Source organism: Tursiops truncatus, chromosome 8 (genome assembly GCF_011762595.2).
Source record: "Tursiops truncatus isolate mTurTru1 chromosome 8, mTurTru1.mat.Y, whole genome shotgun sequence".
In the NCBI taxonomy this organism is placed as follows: Eukaryota; Metazoa; Chordata; class Mammalia; order Artiodactyla; family Delphinidae; genus Tursiops; species Tursiops truncatus.
Window position 1 is genome coordinate 46,250,965 of NC_047041.1, and position 14,155 is coordinate 46,265,119.

Below are 14,155 nucleotides of genomic sequence, written 5' to 3' on the forward strand. Positions count from 1 at the left end.
CCCCTCTTCTCAAGCCCCTAAAAGCTAAGACGTCCTCATGCTCTGGTCCACATGCCACTGAGATAAGGAAGACAACCGATGATTCCATATCTAAAGTCCTAGACTGGTTTAACCGAAGTTCTCATTCAGATGACAAGAAATCATCTCTCGAATATTCCCAAGAAATAGAGCCCAAAGAAAAAACAGACTCAAAGTCACGGATTGCTGTTGCCTTGGTGACAGGTGATAGCAGTCAAAAAGAAAATGACTCAAAGGCTCTGTTATCCACCAAAGTTGAATTGACACCTGTGGGATCTGATTCAACATTCCAGGTAGAGGAAAATATGCCTTTTGGAAATGGCAAAAATGTGAATATCAAACCCCAATCTATTAATTTGTCCCCACAAGGCAAGGAAAGTCCAGGCATACTGCAACCATTTGAAATCTCCAGTCCAAATCAAGAGAGTAAAACTGTGGACTATAGCCAAGGTTCAAAAAACGTAGGAGAAGGAATTGGGGTACTTCCTCCAACCAATAACTACTCCTACAGTGTTTGCAAAGGATCTCATGCAGAAGATCAAGTTCCATGCAACACTAAGGATGTTGACAGTTTAGGTGAAGAAGAGCCCAAGCTTTGTGTTTATGAAAAAAATAGAAGAAAGTCAGAAGTGAATTTTGACTCTTCAGCAGTTACCGAACAATGGAGTTTGAAAGACAACGTGAAGGCAGAGAGAGAGAGCAAAGGAAGAGATAGTTACATCCTAAAAGCTTCTTCAGAATCAGAGACCGTTGAGTCACCCCCTGAGGCTACCAACAATAAATCTCCTTGGAAGGAGCCTAAGGTCCAACTACAAGAAGCAGGTGAGGTTCCCCAAAACCAAGTGCAAAGAGAGAAATACAAAAGAGTGAGTGACAGAATATCCTTTTGGGAAGGTGAGAAAGCTACTGCTAACTTAACTCATAAAGAACCGACATCTTCATTTTGTCAGGAACGACTTTCTGCTAAAGCATATCAGCCTGTGAAGTCCATGGACAGTTTATCTACAGGCTGTAGTAAATATAATAATCAAGTCACTGCCAAACAAGTGGTCCTAGATAAGGATGGTCAAGCAGCCCATCTCTGCCATTTTTACTCCTCAAATAAAACTAAAGAGACCAGGCCCCAAATATCAGGTCCGTCCAAAAATGATCCTTCAGCTGGCCAACCAGGTAAAGTGTCTCTGTTTCAGAGTAAGACAACTGAGCCTATAAGAAGATTACCAGTGACAGACAGTTTGCATTGTGAAAAGGACATTACTTTTCCACCACTGCAACTTCCCTCAAATGTTGGGAGTGAAATACATACCTCTTTGGAGAAAGACAGATCTCTGATTGGTGAATGGAATCCCAACTTTAAAGTTATATCCCTAAAAGAAAGAATGGATGAACCCAATACAGAACAGGTCTATAATCACTCTCAATTTGAGAATTTGAGAAAGTTTTGGGACTTAGGAGCCAATCCAAACAGTCAAGATAATATTGAGAAGAATACTACCACAAGCCAAAAAAATTCTGTGCCTTTTAATAGCCAGAAACGCGAAGAATTCAGTGACATTAAATCATCAGGAAAAAATACCCATGAAAGAGAGATGCTTCTAAGCCAGAAAAGAGTTCCGGAAAGAGAGGAAATAGAGAAATTAAATTCAAAGGGCACACTCCAGGTGTTACCAAATGAAACCACATTTCCATTGAGACCACCCAGAAAGTCCACTCATCAGTTGCCAGGATATGAGTCATCAAAGGAAAACATGGGAAAAAATACAGAAGGGTTTGTTACTCCAGTGTTCAAGGAAGAAAAGGATTACTCTGACCGAGAGATTCAAGAGATTCAAGAATCCCTCGTGAAAACAAGTGTTTTCTCTAAAGACTACAGAGACGCGTTTAGTGACAGCTTACAGAAGCTGCTTTCAGAAGCCTCATCACCAGTCATCCAGCCCTGTGGTGGAAAAGTTCATAAAAAACAAGCGCTTGAACCAGGTATTTCTGAAAATAGGACATGGCCTCGAAAGACAGACTTTGCTGATACCGAGGAAGAAGCCAAAAGACCTAAGGAGATCGTTAATGAGCATATAGACAAAACAGTAGCTCCTCCAAAGGTCAATTCGAACACTTTGACTGCTAGTCTAGACAGACTCCTGAAGGAAGCCACTGGACCTCCACCCTCTCCCTCGCAAACCAAATGTGAACCAGCAACCACTAGGATCGACTCTGAGTCTGAAGAGAGTAGAGTTTATGAAAAAGGGATAGAATGGAGTCAGAACACATCAGCCTATCAGAGAGAGATACTAGCTTCTTTTCCAGAGGCAGGAACTTTGGGAAATTCAGCTCTCTCCCAGAAAGCTCAAAGCGGTGAGTGCCAGCTAAACACGGAGAACTTGTTTCAGATGGCTGCAGAAGGTTCTTACCCATTGGATCAACCTTCCTATCACCACAGAAAGGGTTCTTCTGGGGATGTGGCCAACACTCCCCAAGGTGTGCCTTCTTCTAAGGATGCTCATCTTGTTCCTCAGAATAAGGCACTACCTTCTCAAAGGGAATTTCTGAGACTGTAGAAAAAGTTCTTCTTCTACCCAAACCTGCACTGAATGATGTAAAGTCTGTATTACAAAAGCTACTTAGAGAAGCTTTGTTGACTTATCCAGTTGGGAGGGAAGTAGTTTCTGGAGAAGTAAAAGCAGAATTTCCTGAAGGCGTGCAGGTAGAAGGTAGCCCCTCAAATTCTCTGGGAGTTATCCCATCACAGACTGCAATGGACAGCATAGTTCCAGACAGAAAGGATTTGTATTCCTTCAGTGCAGTTCCTGATAAAACTCATAAAGTTGGATCTTATTTAGCTGCCCAAATGCCTCCATCAGAACAAACCCTTAGCTCATCTGCTTCTACTGTTGCTCAGGATGGCAAAGCGTTATCTCAGGAAGTGACAGAAACTGTGAGGGAAACAATTATTCAACCTAAATCAGAGCTCCTTGAATTCAGTGCTGTTTTAGAAAAACTACTGAAGGAAACAATTGAAACCCCCTGCTCAAAATATGACAGTGATACAGGGACTCTTTATTCATCAAAGTTAATAGGTAGTACTGAGGTGCCCAGGCAGGCTGCTTCTGAATTCCATCCTAAGGAAATAAAAGAAACAGTAGAAAAGCCTGAGGCTCCATCAATTACTGGGAGTGCTTTTGGGATTGGCTTTGAGAAACTCCTTAAAGAATCATCTAACGGTCCTTCTTATCAGCTCCAAGTGTCAGTGAAGGAAGAAACTCCTGAGAAGGAGCCTTCACAGTCAAAGCAGGCCAGGTTCTTGGGGAAAGTGCCCTCTTTTTACTGGACAGCCTCAAAGGCCTCGGAAATGAAACTTAAGAGTAATGTTTTCAAATCTCAAGTCAGGCAACGTGATAAAGTGTTGGGAAGAGACAAAGCTGGCTGATTTACCAATAGATCTCTGTGGTTTTGAAAGTGGGGTTGAGATCCCTGGAACCTCACAACTTTCTGTGGACCATGAAATAGGGACCACTGAAACTAAAACCCCCAGAGGACAGGAATTATGAAAGTGAGGTTGCAGTAGTTTGAGACGGGGCTTTTCAGGAGCTTGGTTTCAAAGAGGCTCCTGAAGCAATGAACGTGCCCAGAAATAGGCAACCCATTCCTCTCCTGACAAAGAAAACTCTACAAAAATAAGTAAAGTTGAACTGATTCTGGCATCACCATATAAGAGACAAGAGAAAAAGGAAGAAAAAGAAGGTTTCTCTGACTCTGATATTTCAGATGGAAACATCAGTTCTAAGGCAGAAAGCTGCAGAAATACCTCCAGCGAGCATTTTGAAGTTTTTAACTGATTGGTTAATGAGTTGATTTATGTAATGCTGACATAAAGGATGGTGTCGTTTTTAGAATTGGGATGAATTTGACAATCCCAAATAGTACTAAATTCTTCTTTGTACTTCAGTTCTCCCTAGATTTTCTTAATAAAAAACTACATTTCCTTTTATCTTCTTTAATCAAATGAGTTACCTAGAGATAGCTTTACCCATCAGGCAGTGTTTCAGAATCTGACTTTATTCTCACTGATCAGTGATAGAATTTTTAGGTTTCAAAAATATTTTTTAAAGAACTTTTGGGGTTTAGAGAGTACCTCTAAAACATCCAAGTGTGCTTTTCTCTTGGAGCTAATTAGAATTTCCTAATTGGCAGTCCATACAGGAGTCTCTAGTAAGATTTGTGGCAAGAAACTCCCATATTGGTCACACATTTCCCTTTTAAGAACAGTAGTTTACCACATTAGTGGCTAAGTACCAGGAACAAAGTGCAAGGCTGGAAGTTTCCCTGAGATACCTTGGGCTGTGGTGTTTCTGTTGCCACTCTCTCCCTCTTGTTTGCAATTATCTGCAGGATCCTCCCCTTCTAGGGTATGCCTCAGTCTGACGACCTCACCTGATTCTACCTATAAGGGCATTGCCTGGCCTGCTGCATTTCTTTGGCTCCAGCCTTAGCTAAGTGGATGGAGATCTTAATCAATTACCATATTCACCTAAGTGGACTTGGGCTTCTGGTTTCAGCCAGGCTATAAAAGATAGGGCTTGTCTCAGTTTGCTATTCTGAGCAACCTGGCTATTTTGGGAGAGAAACCCAGGAACAAATAGGGATTAGAAGTTAGCTGATGAGAATGATGAAATGATAAAGGATGCTCTCTGGCTGGAACATTTTAACCAAAATTGCATAACGACTAATGTTGATCACCTTCCTTAGTAGAAAATTAATAGAATTTGTCATTTTCTGGCTCCCTTCAGTCTCAATGAGAACAAATGAGCTTTACTGAGTGGCTGATTGGTGAGGTTTGGGCTCCTTTGCAAGTAGCTGTAGCGCCTATTATTGAAAAGTGACCAAAGAATCCACCTTTAATCCTAAGTAATCAAGCTGAAGCCCCTTTAACATTTATAACTGGTGAGAAAAGGAAAATGAAATACCCGTCTCTCAAACCAGACATATGCAAGAGTGTTAAGGCAACATCTTAAACTTGTTGAAGTAGACTTTTACTAAGCTACCCCATGAGTTACTGGGCCAAATTGACCTATAGGATGTGAAGGCCTTGTAAATTTGCACTTACTTTACAGACTATTGCTTAATGTATATGGCTGTGTCAAAGTATACCGGCGTAACTGATTGAACAGCAGAAAAGCCTATCTAAAAAAGAAATAATCAATATAAATAACCACCCAGACAGACAGAGCCCAGAGAAGATATTTTAAAATTATAAGCCAAGTAGGAGGTATAACATAGTACATAGTTTTGTATCTTCTAACCTAAATTATTATTTTTTAGATAAATGGGTGGGGGTGGAGTGAGAGTAGGGAAGAACCTGACAACAAGGCACCATAACTTTGATGAGCAGCCTAACATGTTTGACTTGTGGCTGAGCTCTTAACCAACCAATACCTCAGTATGTTCCTTTAAAAGGGGGGAGGGAATGCTGGGAGATCGTGCACATGATTAGTACACTAAAGCATATTAAAGTCACTAAGAAGGTCTGCAGTAAGAAACCATTTAAGTTTGAACACAGAGCGTCCCAAATCTAATTCATCTTAGGATCCATTTACTGGAGAATGCCTATTAACATTGGGCAGAACTGGGATGCATTTCAGGAAAGTATTGTCTAGAGAAGTAGTTCTCAAATTCATCGACTCATTAATGGAATCATTCGTTGATTTAGCAAACATTTTCGAAGTGCCTGTTGCCAGCCACTGTTCTAGTCACTGAGACTACAACAGTGATGAATGAGAGTACTCAGACCAGGGCTTATCCATGATGGAGTTTCCACTGTCAAAATGGAACAATTAAGGACTATCTAGAGAAAAACTTTTATAAAATTAGATGTATTTAAAGAACTGTTCTTATTTTCCGGTTATGTGCTTTTTCTTCCTTTTTTTTTTTTTCCCTTGTGGTCCTAAAATGCCTTTCTTTTTATAAAATAAAGGCATTAGTAGATAATAGAGACCTCCCCCCCCCACACACAAATGCCTTAGTAAAATAAAAAGTTGACTACCTCATGTCATTACCCAACATTTTGTTGGAAATTTCACCAGTTCATGAAACCCAAAAAGCCTACATTTGTTGATCTGGAGAATTCACCCATCTGTGTACCCAATTATACACAGATGTTAAAACATCTGAATCCTGCCTTCTATGGTTTTCAGCTAATTATTTTAATGCTCCTAAAACCATTTTGTGGCTGTCTTCAAAAGCTAGAAGTGAAGGGGAAAGATTCAAAGTCTGGCACAGAACAAATCATGTGCCTAAAATAGAGGTGTAAAAGACTAAGAGAGCACATTTCTATTAATGTGGGAATCTTGTTAATCTTGTTTCTGTATCATTTATGCTTACAAATATTTCTTGACCAGGAAAGTTATTTAAAGAATATACTAATATTCTTTAGTGGAGAAATTTTATTTTCTTCTGTTGGAGTGCTTCATAGAGTGAATAAAAGTATAGAGGCTTATGGCATAATGCCTCCTTTCAACCTACCATTTCAGTGTCCATTGATTATTAAGAGTTTGGTTGTTTTCTTTTTTCTTTTGTGCAGTATTCATCGGTTTTGTCTTGCAACAGGTTCAGAAGAAGAACCCAGTCCTGTTTTGAAAACTTTGGAAAGGAGTGCTGCTAGGAAAATGCCTTCCAAAAGTCTAGAAGATATTGCATCAGATTCATCAAGTGAGAATAAAGTTTGCCCCACTGTTCATGCCCCCATCTCAGCTTAAAAATGCGTATGTGCTCTTCTGTGGCCTCACTGCATGCTGTTGTGCACTGAAAACCCTAAAGGGGGGTTAACAGATGAGAATAACTTTTCCCAAGTGAGCTGAAGAGGCTCAGCCTAAAGTGGCTGGAACTTTGCTTTTAAAATAACGCGTGAGGTTTGGTTACTAGAATACTAGGTTTCCTTGAAGAATCCCAGTTTGAGTGTTTATTCAAGTACAGTGAATTTTAAAAGAATGTGGTAGCTAGTGGTTCTAGTGGTAATAGCTAACATTGATTGAACACTGTGTGCCAGGACTTGGCTAAGTGTTTTACATGCATTTTCCCATTTAACTGGCATAGGCAACCCTGTGAGGGACAAATTGTTACTCCCATTTTACAGATGAGGAAAGTGAAGTTCACAGAGGTAAAGTAGTTTGCTTCCTATCATACAGCAGAGCTGGGACTTAAAATCAACAGGCTATTAACAAGAGCATTTATGAAGAGACCATGTTACATATGACAGTGTTGGATGTCTGATGAATTTTTGCATGATATAGAGATGAATTAGTCCCTGGCTTCAAGGACTTTGCTTTCTCTTTTATCCCTTTTCATGCATTTCTTTTGGATAGTGGAATTATAAGCCCAAAGGCTATCTGACATGCAACACTTCAGGCACACTATTCCCCACTGGCTGCTGCTTTAACTGGTGAAGGATTTCTAGAGTACTAACATACAGCATAATGTATATAGGGACTTAGAGATTGTGACTTCTTGGGGTTTTGTTCTTAATATTTTTAAGCTAAAATGCACCCCTGGGATTATAGATGGTCATGCGAAAACTTAGTGCAAGTTAACCACTGCCAAACTCATATGATTAAAATTGACCATTGTCATGTTTAGAATATTTTTACGCATCTGCAATTGAGACTGAAAACTCAGATTTTAAAAAAGAAAAAACTACGCCACTAAACAATTCTTAAAATTCAGAGATTTTCAGGGCTCTGGGGACAATAGAGTCCCAGTTTGGAATGCAGTCCTCACCCTACCAAAGATCTTGGAATCTCAGGGTTGGAAGGGACCTTGAAGGTCACCCATTCCAAACTCCCCCCAGTGCAGGAATTCCCTCTAAAGCCCCCTTAACAGGTGGCCAACCCCCCACATCCGCCTGAATGCTTCCAGAGAAGGCGAGTCCAGTCCTTTGTTGGACAGCCCTGATTGTTCTTCCTGATGTTAGTGATGGGCCCTGAGGGGAAAAAAAACCCCCAAAACTCAGCAACAATTGTCCAGTTTGGCAGACCTCTTGCCTGAGAAGCATGTGGCTATTTCCATGGTGCAGCTCTAAAGTACTCAGGAATGCGCAGAGTTAAAATAAAAAACACCATCAGCTGACGGGTATTCCTGCATGCTCCTTTCCAAATACCGATACCCACTCTCACACGAGCCTGCCAAGATTCCACTTAGCAGCTGGTCCCCAGTTACATCTCTTCAGTTGACTTCCCAAGCAAGGCTCCCAGAGGCATACACAAATGATGATGCACGCACAGAAATATTTGTTAATGACCATGGGTTTGAGAAGGTGTTAGTCATGGCTAGCATCTTACCCTTTCCAGAAGAATAAAGAGGCTGTTGCAGCCCTGTGCTTTCTCCTACTGCCAGCCGATTGCTTGCTCTGAGCTAACCCTCTAACCCTTGGGAGTCCGTGTGCAGCAGTGTGCTGATGTAAGCTGCATCGGGGCTGAAATGGGAGCTCCCGCTATGGCACTGGCTCAACTAGCTAATCTAAAGGGAAAGTATTTTGGGGAAGACATCTTGGTTGCACCCCTCACCGCATCTTGACTAATTGCTTCCAACTCCGGGGGCTTCCAGGGACAATCTCACTGTTCTTTCTCGGCAAGGGTCAGTCGTTTTAACCATTTGTTAATTTCTCCTGCACAGATCAAGCAAAAGTAGATAATCTGCCAGAAGAATTAGTGCGTAGTGCTGAAGATGGTAAATATCTTTATGTATTTGCATGTCTGTCTGTGTATTAGGTTCTGGGATGGTTTGGGCAGTCACCGGGATGCAGCTGTTAGAGAAATAGAAGAACGTCATTTGCTGCTATGTGATGAATTGTGCCTAAGTTATTATAAAATGGTTCTGACTTGGTGCATTTAATACTGCTTGTATTCTTAAGGTTTCTGCTGGTGATACTGTTGTGAGGATCTCATCGGAGACCCTTGGGAAGCGAGGGTTTCTAAAAATAGGAAATTGTATTTCTATGGGTATGAACAGATTTTTGCTACTCTGACTTGCAAAACTCCTTGTGAAGGCAGGGAGAGTGGAGTGGGTTCCTGGGTTAAGTTATTCCTATATTTGATTCTCAAGTCTCAGCATTTAGATCTCTCTAGGTGTAACTGGTAAAGATTTAAGGTCAAAGGAAAGGGTCCCAGAACAGGAGTGGGGATCCTGCCTCTTCTCAAGTAAATAACTAAGTATAGACCAAGGGTGAAATTAACTGATTCTGAATTTTTAGGAGCCAGGAGGTCTTGCAGCTTGTCAATGGATCAGGTGTTACTTGGTTCAGTTATAAAATGAATAGGGTAATAGTGGTGGGAGGGATGGAAATGAGTCTGATTTTTATGGTTCAGCATTTATGCAAACATAAATATAATTTATACTTGTATGCTAGAATTTTGTTTTCTAAGTTGCCTGCACTATAATGATAAAAATGTATATTAACTGAGCTTTCTCATGTAAAATGCAGCAACAGAGCTCTTCAAAGGTCATTCCTTACTTTTATGTAATCGTTTTGTCGTTCTCATTTTATGTTTACAACCACCTCACTGAAGTAGGTGGGGCAGTGATTTTTATCTTCATTTTACAGAGAAAAGCTCAGAGAAATTAGGTGATCTGTCTAAGCTCTTGTAGCTAGTCAGTCAGTGGGAGGGTGGGGACGGGCATCTCAGCTTCACCACTCCTAGTACAGTGTTCGTTCCATTTTCCATGCTGTGGCTTATTGAGTGAGAGGAAAGACACTGCACATCTCCTGTGCTGGATGTTGGATATTTACTTGAACAGGAGACCTCAAAGAGGCTAATGAAGAATTGCACTGGGGAATGGAGGAAAGCAAGCTGAAAAGCTGTCAGATGTATTCTGCAGTCTTAGTAGTGAAACTGACATTTGAGCTTTATTTTCGTGTCTCTTTCATCTTTCTGTTAAAATGGTATTTATTCTCAATGTTGCTCTTCTGAGTAGATCAAAAAGCAGATCAGGAACCAGATACAAATGAATGCATTCCAGGAAGTGAGTAGCAGGATCTTTCTCACAAATGACTGAATGTTGCCGCTCTACATGGTGTTAAATGTGCTGAAATAACTAACCCCATTAATGTAGCATTTATTATTATACTAAACTCTTGCAGCTTACAAAACTATTTCATTCTGACAAGGGTTTTATTAAAAATATTTTACTACTATCTGTGTTGAAAGATTAATTCATGATTCCACTGAGGGATAGTTATATATATTTAGAATTTTTATGTATACATATGTATATGTATTATATATACACACGTTATTGCTCAGTACTGTTATACTTTTGCCAGTCTCTCTGCTTTTTGAATCTTTACTTAAAATGAAGTTGGCACCTTCTAATATCACTTGGCTTTTATGTTGCAGTATGGTCTGGAGTACTGGATCTCTTATGGCCTTTACGCAAGGCTATAGACATGAAGCAATTTATAATGTATCTGGACCTAAGAAAGAACTGTACTTTGACGATTAGTATGTAGTATGGTCATATATGCCTCTCTACATTATCTATAGGAGCAAATTTTATAATGCGCAGGGTTTAAGCTCTGAGGTTCAAAACTAAACTCTAGTATAGTTCAATATGAAGCAAGTGAACATCTGAATCTCAAGTCGTAAATGTGTGTGACAACATAGTTGGATCTAGGGGGTATTATGCTAAGTGAAATAAGTCAGAGAAAGACAAATACCATATGATCTCACTTATATGTGGAATCTAAACAAAACAAAACAAAACGCAAACTCAAAGATATAGAGAACAAACGGATGGTTGCTGGGGGGCATGGTGGGTGGGAAAAGGTTAAGTTTATTTTATAACTTAACCTTAAAAGGTTAAGTTATAAAATAAAAAAGCTGTGGGGATGTAATATACAGCGTAAGGAATATGGCCAATAATATCGTAATAACTTTGGGGACAGATGATTGCTAGACTTATGGTGATTATTTTATATGCAAATGTCAAGTTATTAATTAGTACACAACATAATATTGTATGTGGTAGCTAATATGCATCAACTAATTAATATCCACCACGAAGAAAAGATAATGATTATTTACCATTTTCTGTTCAATCTTAAGACTGCTGTTCTTAACTGTGACTATTGTCTTGAGTACAAATAGTGCATTAAAAAGGTGTTTGTGGAGGCTAGCAAAGCATGCAGATATGCATGTGTGTCTTCTTGACGTCCCTGTTTGAGGTGGTTTCATAATCCTAGGCACTGGAGGGTTGAAGATAATGATACACACACCTGCCCTCAGGAGTCCACATAATTTTTAATAACAGTTTCCCAACAGTCTTTGGATGTGCTGATGATTCTTAAAGAGAAGAGCAGCCAAAGGAAGGAGCCATTAGGTAGAGAAGTGCTGGTGCTTGAAAGCTGTGACATCTCATCCGAAATCTGAAACTTTGCTCATGAGGTTCTCCTGCCAGAGATGAAGGAGCTGAGCTTTGGCACATGACCTGACAAATTCTTAAGAACCACCTACGAAAGAAGTCAATCCAGGCTTCAGCCCTTGGTGTGTGTTCTCTGTCCGGCTGCAGCAGAGGAAACAAGACTTCTGTCCCTCAGGGGTGTTGGGTAAAGAGGCTTTTCCAGTTGCTTTTGAACTGGCAACTGAATACTTAAGTTTGGGCATCCTAGTTTATCTTTCTGTGTTTTGTTCAACATTTAACTTGAGGAGTGAAAACAAAACATAGGCATAGACAATGTATGCCTATATGTCTGTGTCTTCATATGTGACCTCCTAATTAGCTTAGTTATTGGTCAAGGGAAATAGGCTAATCGTGTGCTAAATTCTGGGTAAATTAATTTCTCTTTTTTGTGATATTTTCCAAGATGACTCTTAACGTCTGGGCTGGGGTTATTCCTTTTCTCTAGTAAAGAGTGTATTCTTACCACAAGACAAAATGAAATGCATGATCAAAACACAAATAACTAAAGCCCAATAAGTGTAAAACTGACTACATTTGAGTAACAGATATATACTTTTTACATACTCATTGGGCTACATTGTGCCCTTGTGGGATCTACTTTTATACTGCTTCAGTATAAGTCACCTGAATACACCCACACATGTGTTATTGTTTAATGGGAAGTAATTAAAGTAGGTCTCATCTTGTGAGACACCATGAATGTATTTTGATGCATTTGTGAGCCTAAAGCTAGGTGAGAACTATTATGTGAATGAGCAAATATTTAATATGTGTAGTTCAAGTTTCTGTATTCCTTCATTAGATTTCTTTTAACTAAAGATGAACTTAGCTAATGCTCAGGACTAAATTTGAGCCTTTTGAGTTATATGTAGAAATACAATTTGATTTTTATTTATCTGTTTTCCTAGTATCTCTTTCAATGAGAAAGTCAAGTCAGTATATTTATATCACATTGAAAAGATAATTTAAAGATTTCCTATCAGATAATGTTTATTTGTTTAGCAAATATTTACATAAGGCCTAATATGTGCCAGACACTGTTCTAAGTGCCTTGAAAAATATTAAGCCATTCAATATAGAAGCTCTGATTCACCATAAGAAAAGCTTAGACATTGTCATTCTTAGGCAAAGAAGAAGAAAGTTTTCTAACTAGAGTTACACAAACGAGGAAGCAAATTCATCATCTTATTGTGACTTCCACACACATACTTACTGTATCAGAAAGAAACCATATGCTACATTTTCATAGTAAATTCTTAGAGTATCTTAAATTGAACCATTCAAACTTGCCTTGGGATATCTCTATTGAAAACTCTCTGAATTGAAAGGTATCTAAATAATTTCCATTTTCAAAAAATAATTCGTTTTGAAATTGTAGTCTTTCACGACTTTCTGAGGGCGAAACACTCTTACAGGTAATCCCAGCAATCACTTAAGAAACCAACCTCCTTTTAGACACTCAATAGCCAGAAAACTTTTATGATTGAATTGTGTGCAAAGATCCTTGCTATCTGATGAAATAGTTTTTCAGCCTGCAGCATGTTAAAAATGTAATATATCTCAAGGAGATGAACCAATAAAGTACAGACCTTGCGGTTCAAAGCTCTAATGTGAAAAAATATCAGTTAAAACCAATTCACATTGGTAGTAGGTTTCAGTATAATTCAAATCCAGTCCTGCAGTCCAGTAGACCTAGTGGTTTTTAAATTTTTGTTTTCTATTTGGTTCAACTCCTTGCTTAGTTCTCTCTCTATAACTGCATGTTGCTTACCTTGTGGTCCTGTGCATGTGAACTACTATTCCTTTAACCAATTTACAAAAACATCTCTGTTCATAGACGAAAGAAAAGTGTGTTTTCAACTTATGCCTTATGTTTGTCTGACAACTGTGAGGATAATTTTGAATGGAAATGCTACTGTTTAGTTTCCACAGTGCCTTCACAACCTGATAATCAGTTTTCCCACCCTGACAAACTCAAAAGGATGAGCAAGTCTGTTCCAGCATTTCTCCAAGATGAGGCAAGTTTGTCTTTTGTACCGTCCGAAAAATGGAACCAAATAGGTGGATTTGCTATGCCAAGGTTGGTGTATCTGTATTCAGCCATAGCAGAGACCGAAGAGGTCAGCAGGACTGACCTTCGCCTCACATGTCAATAGAGGTAGTGTTGTTAGTCCTGGAACAAGGCAAGGCACATCTCATTTGACTCATACAGTAACTCTTATTGGTGGTGAAGTCAAAGTGCATAGATTTGGGAATGTGACTTTGGTTTCAAAGTGGGTACAAAATAAGAAATCCAGCAGAAAAATGTTGGCATGAGCTCCTCTGTAGTTTTAGAGTACAGTTGATTTGTGAAAGCTAAGTCTAGGTAGCATGACTAGCTTGAAAGCATATGTTAAAATAGTAAAGTAACAATGACATAGCAAACTTTAAGGATATCAACTGGGGGTAAGCACTTTACATACATTATCTCATTTAATCCTCCATTAACCCTGGGAGGTGGGCACCATCATTATCCCCAGATATTACAGATGAGAAAACTGAGAGTAAGAGAGGTAAGGTAACCTCACTCAGCTAGAAAGGGGTTAAACCAGCACTGGAGTACAGATCCGACCCCCATGCTATTAACTACTATACCTACTGTCTCAAGTAAGAACATGACTATTACCTATTATTCATTTGGTACCTAGTAAGTACC

General features: G+C 39.4%; 2 protein-coding genes across 10 annotated transcripts in view; both read left to right on the forward strand.

Moving 5' to 3' along the window:
* Positions 1–14,155, forward strand: part of SYTL2 (synaptotagmin like 2) — a 99,613-nt gene that overhangs the window by 71,040 nt on the left and 14,418 nt on the right. For 3 of the 9 annotated variants that reach the window (XM_019948790.3, XM_019948791.3, XM_033862160.2), the window contains 4 exons: positions 6,616–6,717; positions 8,677–8,730; positions 9,976–10,023; positions 13,384–13,478. In XM_019948790.3, coding sequence (XP_019804349.1) covers positions 6,616–6,717; positions 8,677–8,730; positions 9,976–10,023; positions 13,384–13,478 — 299 coding nt within the window. Of the gene's footprint in view, positions 1–6,615; positions 6,718–8,676; positions 8,731–9,975; positions 10,024–10,912; positions 13,479–14,155 lie in introns of those variants that run through there. The other 6 variants (XM_033862159.2, XM_033862161.2, XM_073808341.1 and 3 more) reach the window with 4 other exon arrangements.
* Positions 3–6,609, forward strand: LOC109552334 (uncharacterized). Its single transcript, XM_019948793.2, is given in 5 exon segments — positions 3–2,553; positions 2,556–3,432; positions 3,434–3,532; positions 3,534–3,664; positions 3,667–6,609. Coding segments are annotated over 5 exon segments (3,519 nt in total). The 5' UTR covers positions 3–323; the 3' UTR covers positions 3,849–6,609.